General features: G+C 40.3%; 1 protein-coding gene across 1 annotated transcript in view; it reads left to right on the top strand.

Moving 5' to 3' along the window:
* The window catches only part of SPEF2 (sperm flagellar and cilia associated 2), a 176,670-nt gene that overhangs the window by 42,348 nt on the left and 122,183 nt on the right, over nucleotides 1-12,139 (top strand). The window contains exons 9-10 of the mRNA XM_089689433.1: nucleotides 2,882-3,069; nucleotides 3,282-3,450. Coding sequence (XP_089545559.1) covers nucleotides 2,882-3,069; nucleotides 3,282-3,450 — 357 coding nt within the window. The remainder of the gene's footprint in view (nucleotides 1-2,881; nucleotides 3,070-3,281; nucleotides 3,451-12,139) is intronic.

Genomic DNA, 12,139 nt, shown 5'->3' with positions numbered 1-12,139 from the left:
CAGATCTAGAGGAGATCTGTGTGGAGGAGTGGGCCAAAATCCCTGTTGCAGTGTGTGCAAACCTGGTCAAGAACTACAGGAAACGTTTGACCTCTGTAATTGCAAACAAAGGCGTCTGTACCAAATATTAACACTGATTTTCTCAGGTGTTCAAATACTTATGTTCAGCAGTGCAAGACAAATAAATTCTTTAAAAATCATACAATGTGATTTCCTGAATGTTTTTTAAATTCTGACTCTCAGAGTCGGATGGCACCTACAATGTGAATTTCAGACCCCTCCATGATTTCTAAGTGGGAGAACTTGCAAAATCGCAGGGTGTTCAAATACTTCTGTTCCTCACTGTACATCAATTTGGTCTCTTGGTAGCATAGCTGTGCTTTGCGGTTTACTTTTGAAGACATCAAAAGTTGACCCCTAATATTGTTTCAGTTTGCTTATCAATACAGAAACCATGAAAAGGATTATTTTAATGTAACTAGTGGCTAAACTGCAGTTAATTTGTGCAGTAAGACTAAACAGCTGTGTACAAAGCACCACTATTAACCACCTCCAGTCCGGGCTTTTTCCAGCCAGTCCGTTCTGGCACTTTTTGTTCACATATAACAATCAGTACCCCAAAACATATATTTTTTTAAGGCAGAGGCCCTTGAGAATAAGTTGGTGGGTTTTGCAATTTTTTATGTCACACAGTATATGCGCAGTGGTTTTTTAAACTAATTTTTTGGGAAAAAATACACTTTTCAAATTCTATTGCAAACAAACACAATACATAATACAATTTATTTGTAAAATATAAAAGATGATGTTACGCAGCGTAAATAGATACCAAACATGTCATGCTTTAAAACTGCGTGTGCCCGTGCAACGGTGACAATCTATGTAAATTTTACTATCCATACATGACACTTTAAAAGCCTTTACAGGTTACTACTTTAGATTTACAGAGGAGTTCTTGTGCTAGAAATACCGCTCATGATCTGATCTTCGCATTGATACCTCACACATGTGGGGCGATTGCTGTTTGCGTGCTTGCTTGACCTGCGCATTCATTCACCTCTGTTCGGGAGGATGGGGGCTCTCAAAATTTTTTTTTATTATTTGTTTATTTTTATTTTTATTTGCACACTTTCATTTTTTTTAACACTTTTATTGCTGTCACAAGAAATGTAAACATCCTTGTGACAGGTACTCTTTAGAGAGAGATCCATCTTCTGCACTTAAAAGCATTAAAAACACCAAGATATGTGTTTTGAATGCTTTTATTTTTTAATAAAATGCGCCGTTTACTTCCGAGTAAGCCACGGAAGGCAGCAGGAGGGGGGGACATCCCCTACCGCTGCTTCTAAAAGCAAGTGAGCAGCTAGTTAGCCACTCCGATTGCTATTACAAGAAAGCCAAACACTGGCTCTAAAAAACAATAACGGAGTGATGCCTGCGGTTGCAGGCATCAGCCCAGTATAAGCACGAAAGTCCAGCAGCGTATGGGTATTTCTCTGGCCGGGAAGTAGTTAAAGGTTCTAAAATTCTCCATCTCATTTTAAAGCATAACTCCGGGCAAAAACTTCTTTACATGTTCTTGTTGCTGATTTCTTACCTTCACTGAATATGTCATCCATCTTCTGGTTCACTCAGTACTTGCTCTGAAATAGCCTATTCATTTTCATATCAACCCGATAATTCTTTTTGGTTTCCTGTTTGTAAGACCAGTGGCTGCTATGTCTCCTATTCCCCTAGCCTAGCTAACCCCTTCTGTAGTTCCTTCTCCAGGAAGAAGTGATGTAATTCAATCCCACTTGCAGTGGTTGGCAGACCGAGGCTCTCAGATGCATTCAACATGTACAGGCCTAGTGTACTCGCCCACATTCACTACAATTCCCTGTGTTGATGGGAACTGTAGTTTCCTTTTACTGCAGAGAGAGGAGAGGATACGATGTAATTCCTGCTGTTACACCTCCTCCTCAGCAGAGCAAATGCTGTTATCTTTTGAATTACAGAGATGAGGTCATGAAAATTCAATTAGATTTTTCTTCTAAATGGTAAGGATTTTCAATTTTTTTTTAACTGTTTAGTGTTTTGTGTAGGGGGGTGTACTAATGGGAGATTGTTTTGCCTTTCCCAGAGTTCTTCTTTAAAGAAAATGTGGGTGTCATACAAGAAAGTAGTAATATGAAGTATTTTCTTCTTTTTTTCAAGGGATCCCTAGGTCACCAAGTTTTGCTTCACTGTTCTAGCCTTCTTTCTGTTTCTAGACATATATATTTTCCTATACATTTCTGCCTTATTAAGCCACTTTTAATGCTGGCTGTCAATAGTTATAAGCACTAGTTTGACATCAGTTTCAGCCAGCTCTGGAATTTTTCAGAATTTCATGACAGGTGCATTTGACATGCATTTGGCCTCATTCTGATCTGCATTTGACATTCTTCAAGTGGGGTATTGCTTTCCCTTAGATTTGTATAGGAATGCAAAACCCGCTTGAAGCAAACAAAAGCTCAACACAGGTCCTAGCAGTGACCGTCATAGCTCTAATATCTGATACCTGTTTAATGAAAAGAGCATTGATACCTGTATGGACACTCAATGACAGATGTCAGAAGCAATGTTGTCCAATCTAAGCATTCATTCAATAATCTGACAATGTAGGAGATACCAACCAAGTGATATTGAGAAGAAAAAAGAGTTTGAAGTTCTCATTATCTAAAAAAAAAAAAAAGAAAATTTCTGATTAATTCGCTAATTCAAAATCTCCCATCACCTGCTATTCATAATAAGAAATCTACTTTTCTATCAGTAAAGTAAGAATGAGCAACTCAGCCAAGCTTGTTGTATAATAATTAAATGTTGTATAATTATAGTGTATACCTGTGTACTGTTACAGGCCTTGCTGCATCAAGCCAAGCTGGATGCCGAGGAACAAAGGCGGAAGGTTCAGGAACTACATGACCAGATAGCAGCAGAACGAGCGCAAGCACGATACAAGAAGCACTATGACATTTGCCAGGAAATAGTGAACCAGATTGTGGATCTGGTGACAAAGAATGGAGAATACAGAGAATTAACGAACAGGTGAGAGCTTTTTCTCAGTGAATGTGTGCTTTTTTGGCTTTTGGTGTCTTTGATTTATAAATACTCAGCTTAGTAGTATTATAAAGTAAGATATTACAATAATGTCAGCATGTTCTTTGAAAAGTCTGGCGCAAAAGATAATAAAGATATTCCCTAGAAGTGTTCAGTGACTGCTCGGTGTGTATAAACACTAAAAGACTTGTCTTCTTCAGGTTGATACCCAACAAAGTTATGCGAGAGTGGAAAGAGATTTTTATTTCTGGACTCCCCCTGTATGAAGAAGCTTCAGTAGATCCTTTACCTACTGAACCAACTCCTGAACAACTTGTGGAACTGGAGAAAGAGAATATACTCAATGACAAAGACTTTGAAGAGTACAAGGTACTGCTGACAGTTCCCGAGCTCTGAAATAATTCACTTTCTCTTGTAACAGGTTTGTGAAGAAAATGGCAACTTTAATAGGTTCAGTTATAATTGTTGTGTTATGATTTCTACATCATTTTGAATTAAGAGACCTTGACCCTTGTAGTTGGTCCGCTACCGTCTACGGTTTAGTCAGTCTTTCTTGTGGTTTCTTCTAAATCTAAAAGTGATTGTTTGTTTTTTTTAATAACAAACATGTTATATCATGTAAAATGGAAGTATCCTCCTGCGCTTAATACAGGTAAGGTCCCTAAACTAACAGCTGCTGTCACTCTGCCTTAAACCATTAAGTTACCAATTGTGTAACCTTGAATTAGTGAAGCGCTAAAATAATAAATCTATATACATATTAAAGTGCCATCAATAAATGATAGTGCTTAGTAAACAATAATAATTAGACCTTTCTAAAGATCAATGAAACACTATAAACAATATATAACTGATTGGCATTAAAAGCTCCCAGTGATGTAAATTAAACTAATCCTTCCATATAAATTAGTGATACATAATATAATCCGTGATAAAAAATATATATATCTCCAATTAATTCATACTTCAAATCAAAAGAGTGATGAATAATTTAAGTGAAAAATATATATCCTAATTAATTCATAAAAAATCATTAGATATACTAATCTTTGTGATTAATACACGTATACTTTCAATGTGCATATACAAAAAATATATATATATCAGGGTTAACCCTAATGAAGTCACGACGCACGTGACGCAACGCGTCGGAACGCCATTCCCAGTTTAGAGATACGTCACTTCCGGTCACGTGGGGACGCATGTCCGGACGCAGCGGCCATATTGGTTTCCCTTCCTGCATGTGAATACACTTATGGAATGAGGTGGAAAGCGTTTTGTAACAGGAAACAAATGTGAGTGGAAACAATATGTTGTACTAAGTGTCCAATTAAACAGTATTACACTATGGGAAGTTCTGTTTGTGTCCTATATGACGTTTGAGAAGAGGTGGAGTGGAAGTCCTGTGATCCCTTGCTGAGCTGCCTGGATTAAAGGATTGCCTTTGAGGAGAGCTATAGCCTTGTGGCCCTGTGTGGGTCAAGGTGGGGAGGTGAGCAGGCATTGCTGCCATTTGAGGATTCTTTTGAGCACTAGAAGTGAAGATCACTGTTCGTTTTGTCACAAGTTACACCTGCATGGACTTTTGGTTATATATTTTTTGTATATGCACATTGAAAGTATACGTGTATTAATCACAAAGATTAATATATCTAATGATTTTTTATGAATTAATTAGGATATATATTTTTCACTTAAATTATTCATCACTCTTTTGATTTGAAGTATGAATTAATTGGAGATATATATATTTTTTATCACGGATTATATTATGTATCACTAATTTATATGGAAGGATTCGTTTAATTTACATCGCTGGGAGCTTTTAATGCCAATCAGTTATATATTGTTTATAGTGTTTCATTGATCTTTAGAAAGGTCTAATTATTATTGTTTACTAAGCACTATTATTTATTGATGGCACTTTAATATGTATATAGATTTATTATTTTAGCGCTTCACTAATTCAAGGTTACACAAATGTTATATCATGTACCTGCTCTGTGCAATGGTTTTGCACAGAGCAGCCTCAAACCTCCTCTTCTGGGATCCCCCACCAGTGCTGCTGGCTCCTCCTTTTCTCCTTGTGCCACCATAGGAAGCTGCTTCCTATGGTGGAAAATGTGCAGTTTCGATCCTGAGCTGGCTGTTTGCATCTATTGACACATGCAGCATGGCTCAACTCCGCCCCCTGTGTCCCCCCCCCCCCCCCATGATTTGACTGACAGCATCAGGAGGCAATGACTTCTGCTGTTCCCAGTCAACCTTGTGAAAGCAATGAGAGGGGAGAGAAGAACTGAAGCTGGGCACAGCGCTAGATCTATACAGACTCAGGTAAGTATTAGGGAGGGGGCTGGGGGCATAGCTGCTGTAAGGTTTTTTACCATAAAAGGATAAGTTCACCTTTTGACCCAAAATAATAAATGCACATTTTTTTGCAGGTAAAAAAGTGTGCATTTATTATTTTGGTTGCAGGAGCCTGTAAGGCATTTCACCAGTGATCAGCAGATCACTGGTGCCATGCAGGTCTCCTGCAGACCTGTCAGTATATCTGCTTGCCTGTACAGGATGTACTACAAGCCAACAGCTGCTAAGGCTGCCAGGACTTGTAGTTCATTCAGAACACTGTAAATGAAGATGAGATCGTGTGGGACGGAGCCCTGTGCAGCTGCACTGTTTTTAAAAAGTGACAACTAGTATGAGGAACTTCTCCCTGTACTGCTGTCATGGGGGGGGGGATTGGGCAGCAGCTGCAACACTAAGAACATGTTATATTTTCCACCATAAAAATAGGTGGAACATGTAACATGTTCCCAAGGGTGAACTTATCCTTTAAAGCAGAGAATGTATTAAAGTAAATAATCCTTCAGCCTTTACAACTACTTTAAGTCCAGGCTAAACAAATATGGCAATGATGTCACCACTACATTTACAAGGTGGAATATCTGGGTTTGCAAAGGTATATGAAGCAGAGAAGGTAGATTTATACCCTTTGTGGCCATTAAGGAAATTTTTTTTAATTTAATTTAGTTTTTTTTTTTTTTGCCTGATGTTCACTTTTAAATACAGATTTGGGCTTTCCTCACACACTGCATGAAGCTAAACAATCTGATCATTAAATTAAATTTTGTTTCAGCATCAGCATGCTTTGAATATATGGTAAAACAATCCCGCAGTCCAGTCCTGTGAGTGAAGAGTGATTCAGATACAGATTTTTACTGATCCAGGCCCTGGATCTCCTCCTATTTATTACACTGTGCCAAATAATTTGATGAGATTTAGGCAGATTACAGTTGACATATTACAAGGCCCTCTCTCTCTGACCTGCCCGTCTTATCACACCAAATACACACATGATAAAAGAAGAGCAAAATACTTCTGAGACACATAGAGTGAGATTTACTAAAACTGGAGCACTCAGAATCTGGTGCAGCTTTGCATGGTAGTCAATCAGCTTCTAACCTCAACTTGTTCATTTAAACTTTTGCAATAAACTCTGGATGCAGATTGCTTTCTATGCAGAGTAGCAGCATATTTTGCACTCATAATCTGACAGAGCATGTCAGCCAAAAGTTCTGTCTGATCCTCTCTGTCGGCTAAGAGAGATCACATGATCTATGATTTGGCATTTGGAGACATAACTGTCAAAGGAGGATTATTATTATTATTATTATACAGTATTTATATAGCGCCAACAGTTCGCTCAGCGCTGTACATTACAATGGGAGACAATACACGAGACAGTACAATAACAATACAATGCGATACACGAGGGGTTCAAGGGCCCTGCTCCTTGGAGCTTACAATCTAGGAGGGAGGGGATAGTGGTACAGGAGGAAATAGCTGTGGGGGATGGAGTGGTAGGAAGAGTGGAGGAGATCGGCAATTAGCTGAGGGCGGGGTAGGCTTCCCTGAAGAGGTGGGTTTTCAGGGTGCACCGAGAGGAGAGTAGGTGAAAGTCTGATGGATTGGGGTAGGGAGTTCCAGAGGATGGGGGAAGCCCTGGAGAAGTCCTGGAGGCGGGCATGGGAGGAGGAAACCAGAGAACTAGAGAGAAGGAGGTCTTGTGAGGAATGGAGAGTGCGTTTTGGGTGGTATTTGGATATTAGGTCTGTGATGTAGCTTGGGGCAGTATTATGGACAGCTTTGTACGTCAGTGTTAGCATTTTGAATTTGATCCATTGGGCAATTGGAAGCCAGTGGAGGGATTGGCAGAGGGGGGTGGCGGATACGGAGCGGTTGGTAAGGTGGATGAGTCTGGCCGCAGTATTCAGGATCGACTGAAGATTAAACCAGAATTTTCTTCTTTAGAGTGTTTTTGTGGCTCTTTTTTACCAAGCAGCTAGTGTGGCAGGAGGGTGAGCATACAGAATTAGAAACGCACTGCATTAATGTTTTTCCTTTTATACCATCAGATCATTGACTTCTTGTTTTTATTTTTCACTGTAAAAAAGACACCGCACTAAGCTCTTGCTCAGCGGCAGGCTGGAGTAAAGAGGGCTAGCACTAAGAGACAATAAAATCTGTTTTTAGTGCTCATATGCCAATCCTTTAGAGAATATGGAAACCCAACATTTCACATTCCTGATATGTGCCTGCTGTACTGTGTGCTTGTATAAAAAAAGTATCCTGTTCTCTTTGTATTTCTTCCTTTGTGTGAAATCCCTGTTCCCCTGCTTTCCTAATAAAATCTGACCACACTAAGCATGAGAGCAAAACGTGGTCAGTTTTTTGGCTGTGCTGGGAACTAATCCAATGATCAGGATTGTGCTGACATGCCTCCCCCCACCCACACAGCCATTCTTCATTGGTAAGATCAGTGTGATGCTGTTTCTCCTCCCCTAGCTCCTTATGCAGCTGAGAACAGAGGGTATGTGATCTCTTATAAAAAAGGGAAAACATGGGATTTATAACATTTTTTTATGTGTATACAAAAACGTTTTGACTTTCATTTCTATTTTAACCACTTGCCTACTGGGCACTTTTAGGCCCTTCCTGCCCAGGCCAATTTTCACCTTTCAGTGCTGTCGCACTTTAAATGAAATTATGCGGTCATGCAACACTGTACTCAAAACAAAAATGTTATCATTTTTTTTAGACAGAGCTTTCGTTTGCTGGTATTTGTTCACCACTGGGGTTTTTTATTTTTTGCTAAACAAACTAAAAAGACTTAACATTTTTTTCTTAGTTTCTGTTCTAAAATTTTGTAAATAGGTTATTTTTCGCCTTCACTGATGTGCGCTAATGAGGCTGCACTGATGGGCACTGAAAGGCAGCACTCATATATGGCACTGATAGGTGGCACTGATGGGCACTGATAGGCAGCACTGATAGGAAGCACTGATTGGAACTGTTAGGCGGCACTGATGGGCACTGATAGGTGGCACTGATTGTCGGCACTGACTGGCACTGATAGGTGGCACTGAAAGGCAGTTCTGATGGGCACTGATATGTGGCATTGATGTGTACTGGTATATGGCATTGATGGGCACTGACAGGTGGCAATGATGGGGCTACACTAATCATCAGTGCCCGTCATTTTCTTTATATGGTGGGCGGGAAGCGGTTAAACAGAATAGGTGGTTTTACAAGGTAAGGGTTTACATATACTTTAAATGCTAACAGGAGAAAGTACACAATTACTAGTACCAGTGACTCATCACTCTCCTGCTACTTCATTTCTGTCCAATCAGCAGGCTGCTGCTGTGGAGAACCTGATTGTGCTGTCTGGCAGGAATGCTTGAGTAACAAGAACCAATAAACAGAAGTACAAATTCTGTCTCATTAACTGCGCTATATTATCAGCCAATGCAAATGATCCAGCAGTAGATGAGAGAGGCACCACCTCCTGGCAGCTTTGCTTTGTAGTGAGTAAGCCTAAAGGGCATTTGTTCTTCCATCACTATGATAGTGGAGTTACCCTTGAACTAAATTTACTTTTTCTACTCTTTCTTCTCTTTTCCTGGACCTTGCTTCTATACAGTTCTTTTTTTTTTTTTTCTTTTACAAAATAAAATTGAGCTGGTTGTGTTGTGAAAAGAAGCAGACAATTTGCAGGATTATACCTAGCTCATATGGCTCATTTATCACATTCATAAATCTAGCTTGATTGTAATCTTTGATGTTGTACCTTGAGACACCTTGCACAGGAAAAGTAACACACGTAACTGAGGTTAGACTAGGACACCTAATAGATCTGTGTGTTTGTTAGTAAAGAAGGTTGGTGAAAGTGACATTTAACCTTTAATTTTTTTAATTAAAATAACAAACATGGTATACTTGCCTGCTATGTGCAATGGAGCTCCAAGCTGGCTATAAACTGTTAAAAATTCAACTGGTTCAGCAGGAATCAGCTGAATTTCAATCACTGTGTGGCAGTGCCTGCATGACAGAAATTTGATTGAATTCTGTGTAAGGGATGGATGTGGAAAATTTTCCTCGATACACAGCTACAGCCAATCAGCTGCAGCCGCTGATCAGTGTATTCTGTCGCTGTCAGAATGCAATGCCCCAGCAGGGGGGATTCCACTATCCACCTCATTTGTTTGGCTGGAGAGGTGCTCAACCCGAGGCACACCCGGAGTCCTCTGATGTGGAACCTTGGAAGCATATGCACGGGGTCAGCAAACTCTCGATAGTTATCTGGACTTGCTGGCCCACCATCCCAGATCATCAGAGTGCACTGGCCACAGAGGGAGCAGGAGCCGCATAAGCTGATGCTTGCTCTGTAGAGCTGGCTCCTGTCCCAGGCGAAGTGCACTTCTCCTGGGACCTTTCTAGTGGCCTAGAGAGCAATGCCAGCAGAATCTGGAAGAGGAAAAGAAGGTCAGTGTATTAAACAACACATGCACTGTGCTTTTGCAATGGGCAAATTAGCACCTATAAAATGGTAAACAACTGTTAGACTGCTTTTACAATGATCTGTGGGTGCAGTGCACCTGCAGCTTTCCTGTGGGTTAGACTCCTATGTCAGTGCCTTGAAGAAGTATTTATACCCCTTGAAAGTTTTGACATTTTGCCATGTTACAACCAAAAACGTAAATGTATTTTATTGGATTTTTATGTGATAGACCAACACAACAAGTGGAACATAATTGAGAAGTGGAAGGAAAATGATAAATGGTCTTCAAATTTTTTTACAAATAAATATCTGAAAAGTGTGGCGTGCATTTGTATTCAGCCCCCCCGAGTCAAAACTTTGTAGAACCATCTTTCGCTGCAATCACAGCTGCAAGTCTTTTCGGGTATGTCTATTAGCTTTGCATATCTAGAGAGTTACATTTTTGCCCATTCTTCTTTGCAAAATAGCTCAAGCTCTGTCAGCTTGGATGGAGAGTGTCTGGGAACAGCAATTTTCAAGCCTTGCAACAGATTTTCAGTTGGATTTAGGTCTGGACTTTGACTGGGCCATTCTAACACATGAATATGATTTGATCTAAACCATTCCATTGTAGCTCTGGCTGGATGTTTCGGGTCGTTGTCCTGCTGGAAGGGGAACCTCCGCCCCAGTCTCAAGTCTTTTGCAGGCTCTAACAGGTTTTCTTCTAAGATTGCCCTGTATTTGGCTCCATCCATCTTCCCATCAACTCTGACCAGCTTCCCTGTCCCTGCTGAAGAAAAGCATCCCCACAACAGGATGCTGCCACCACCATGTTTCATGGTGGGGATGGTGTGTTCAGGGTGATGTGCAGTGTTAGTCTTCCACCACACACATAGCGTTTTGCTTTTAGGCCCAAAAGTTCAATTTTGGTCTCATCTGACCAGAGCACCTTCTTCCACATATTTGCTGTGTCCCCCACATGGCTTCTCGCAAACTGCAAACGGGTCCTCTTATGGCTTTATTTCAACAATGGCTTTCTTCTTGCCACTCTTCCATAAAGGCCAGATTTGTGGAGTGCATGGCTAATAGTTGTCCTGTGGACAGATTCTCACACCTGAGCTGTGGATCTCTGCAGCTCCTCCAGAGTTACCATGGGCCTAAGTCACCTAAGTAGTAAATAGAGTCCACCTGTGTGTAATTTAATCTCAGTATAAATACAGTTGTTCTGTGAAGCCCTCAGAAGTTTGTTAGAGAACATTAGTGAACAAACAGCATCATGAAGGCCAAAGAACACACCAGACAGGTCACAATAAAGTCCATGTCTTGATAGGTTTGCAGTTGTGCCATACTCTTTACATTTTCGGATGATGGATTGAACAGTGCTCCGTGAGATTTTTAAGACTTGTTATTTTTTTTATAACCTAACCCTGCTTTAAACTTCTCCACAACTTTATCCCTGACCTGTCTGTTGTGTTCCTTGGCCTTCGTGATGCTGTTTGTTCACTAACGTTCTCCAACAAACCTCTGAGGGCTTCATAGAACAGCTGTATTTGTACTGAGATTAAAGTACACACAGGTGGACTCTATTTACTAATTAGGTGACTTCTGAAAGCAATTGGTTCCACTAGATTTTAGTTAGGAGTATCAGAGTAAAGGGGGCTGAATACAAATGCACGCCACACTTTTCAGATATTTATTTCTAAAACATTTTGAAAACCATTTATTATTTTCCCTCCACTTCACAATTATGTGCCACTTTGCGTTGGTCTATCACATAAAGTCCCAATAAAATACATTGATGTTTTTGATTGTAACATGACAAAATGTGGAAAATTTCCAGGGGTATGAATACTTTTTCAAGGCACTGTATTTCAGCCTTTCTATTATTGTTTATCAGTTCCAGAAAAAGGATGTATTTCCACTTATCTACTAAAATCTGTGGAAGATAGTGTGGTGTGCAGTGATTGTACCCAACAGGATTGTTTGCTAAAAGGAGAGCTTTCATTTACTTGATTCCTAACTGTTGAAGAGGACTGGCCACAGGGCTGCTCTACAAGTTGAAGTTGAATCCCGCCACCCCTAGTGCTAAGCCCTGACCCTCTTAGGCCTCTTGTGCATAAGTCTAGCTGCTGACTTGCAATCGCTGTGGATCGTGTTGTCAGGAGTGGCTGGCCTGCATGCAATTAGGAGGGGATATGCCACCTCACACTCACCTGTTTTACATGTAAATCCCTCTTC

This window comes from Staurois parvus, unplaced genomic scaffold (genome assembly GCF_062004578.1).
Source record: "Staurois parvus isolate SC_StPar_1 unplaced genomic scaffold, SC_StPar_1.0 ptg000475l, whole genome shotgun sequence".
Taxonomy (NCBI): domain Eukaryota; kingdom Metazoa; phylum Chordata; class Amphibia; order Anura; family Ranidae; genus Staurois; species Staurois parvus.
Note: the sequence above shows the minus strand (reverse complement) of the source record. Positions and strands in the feature narration are given on the sequence as shown.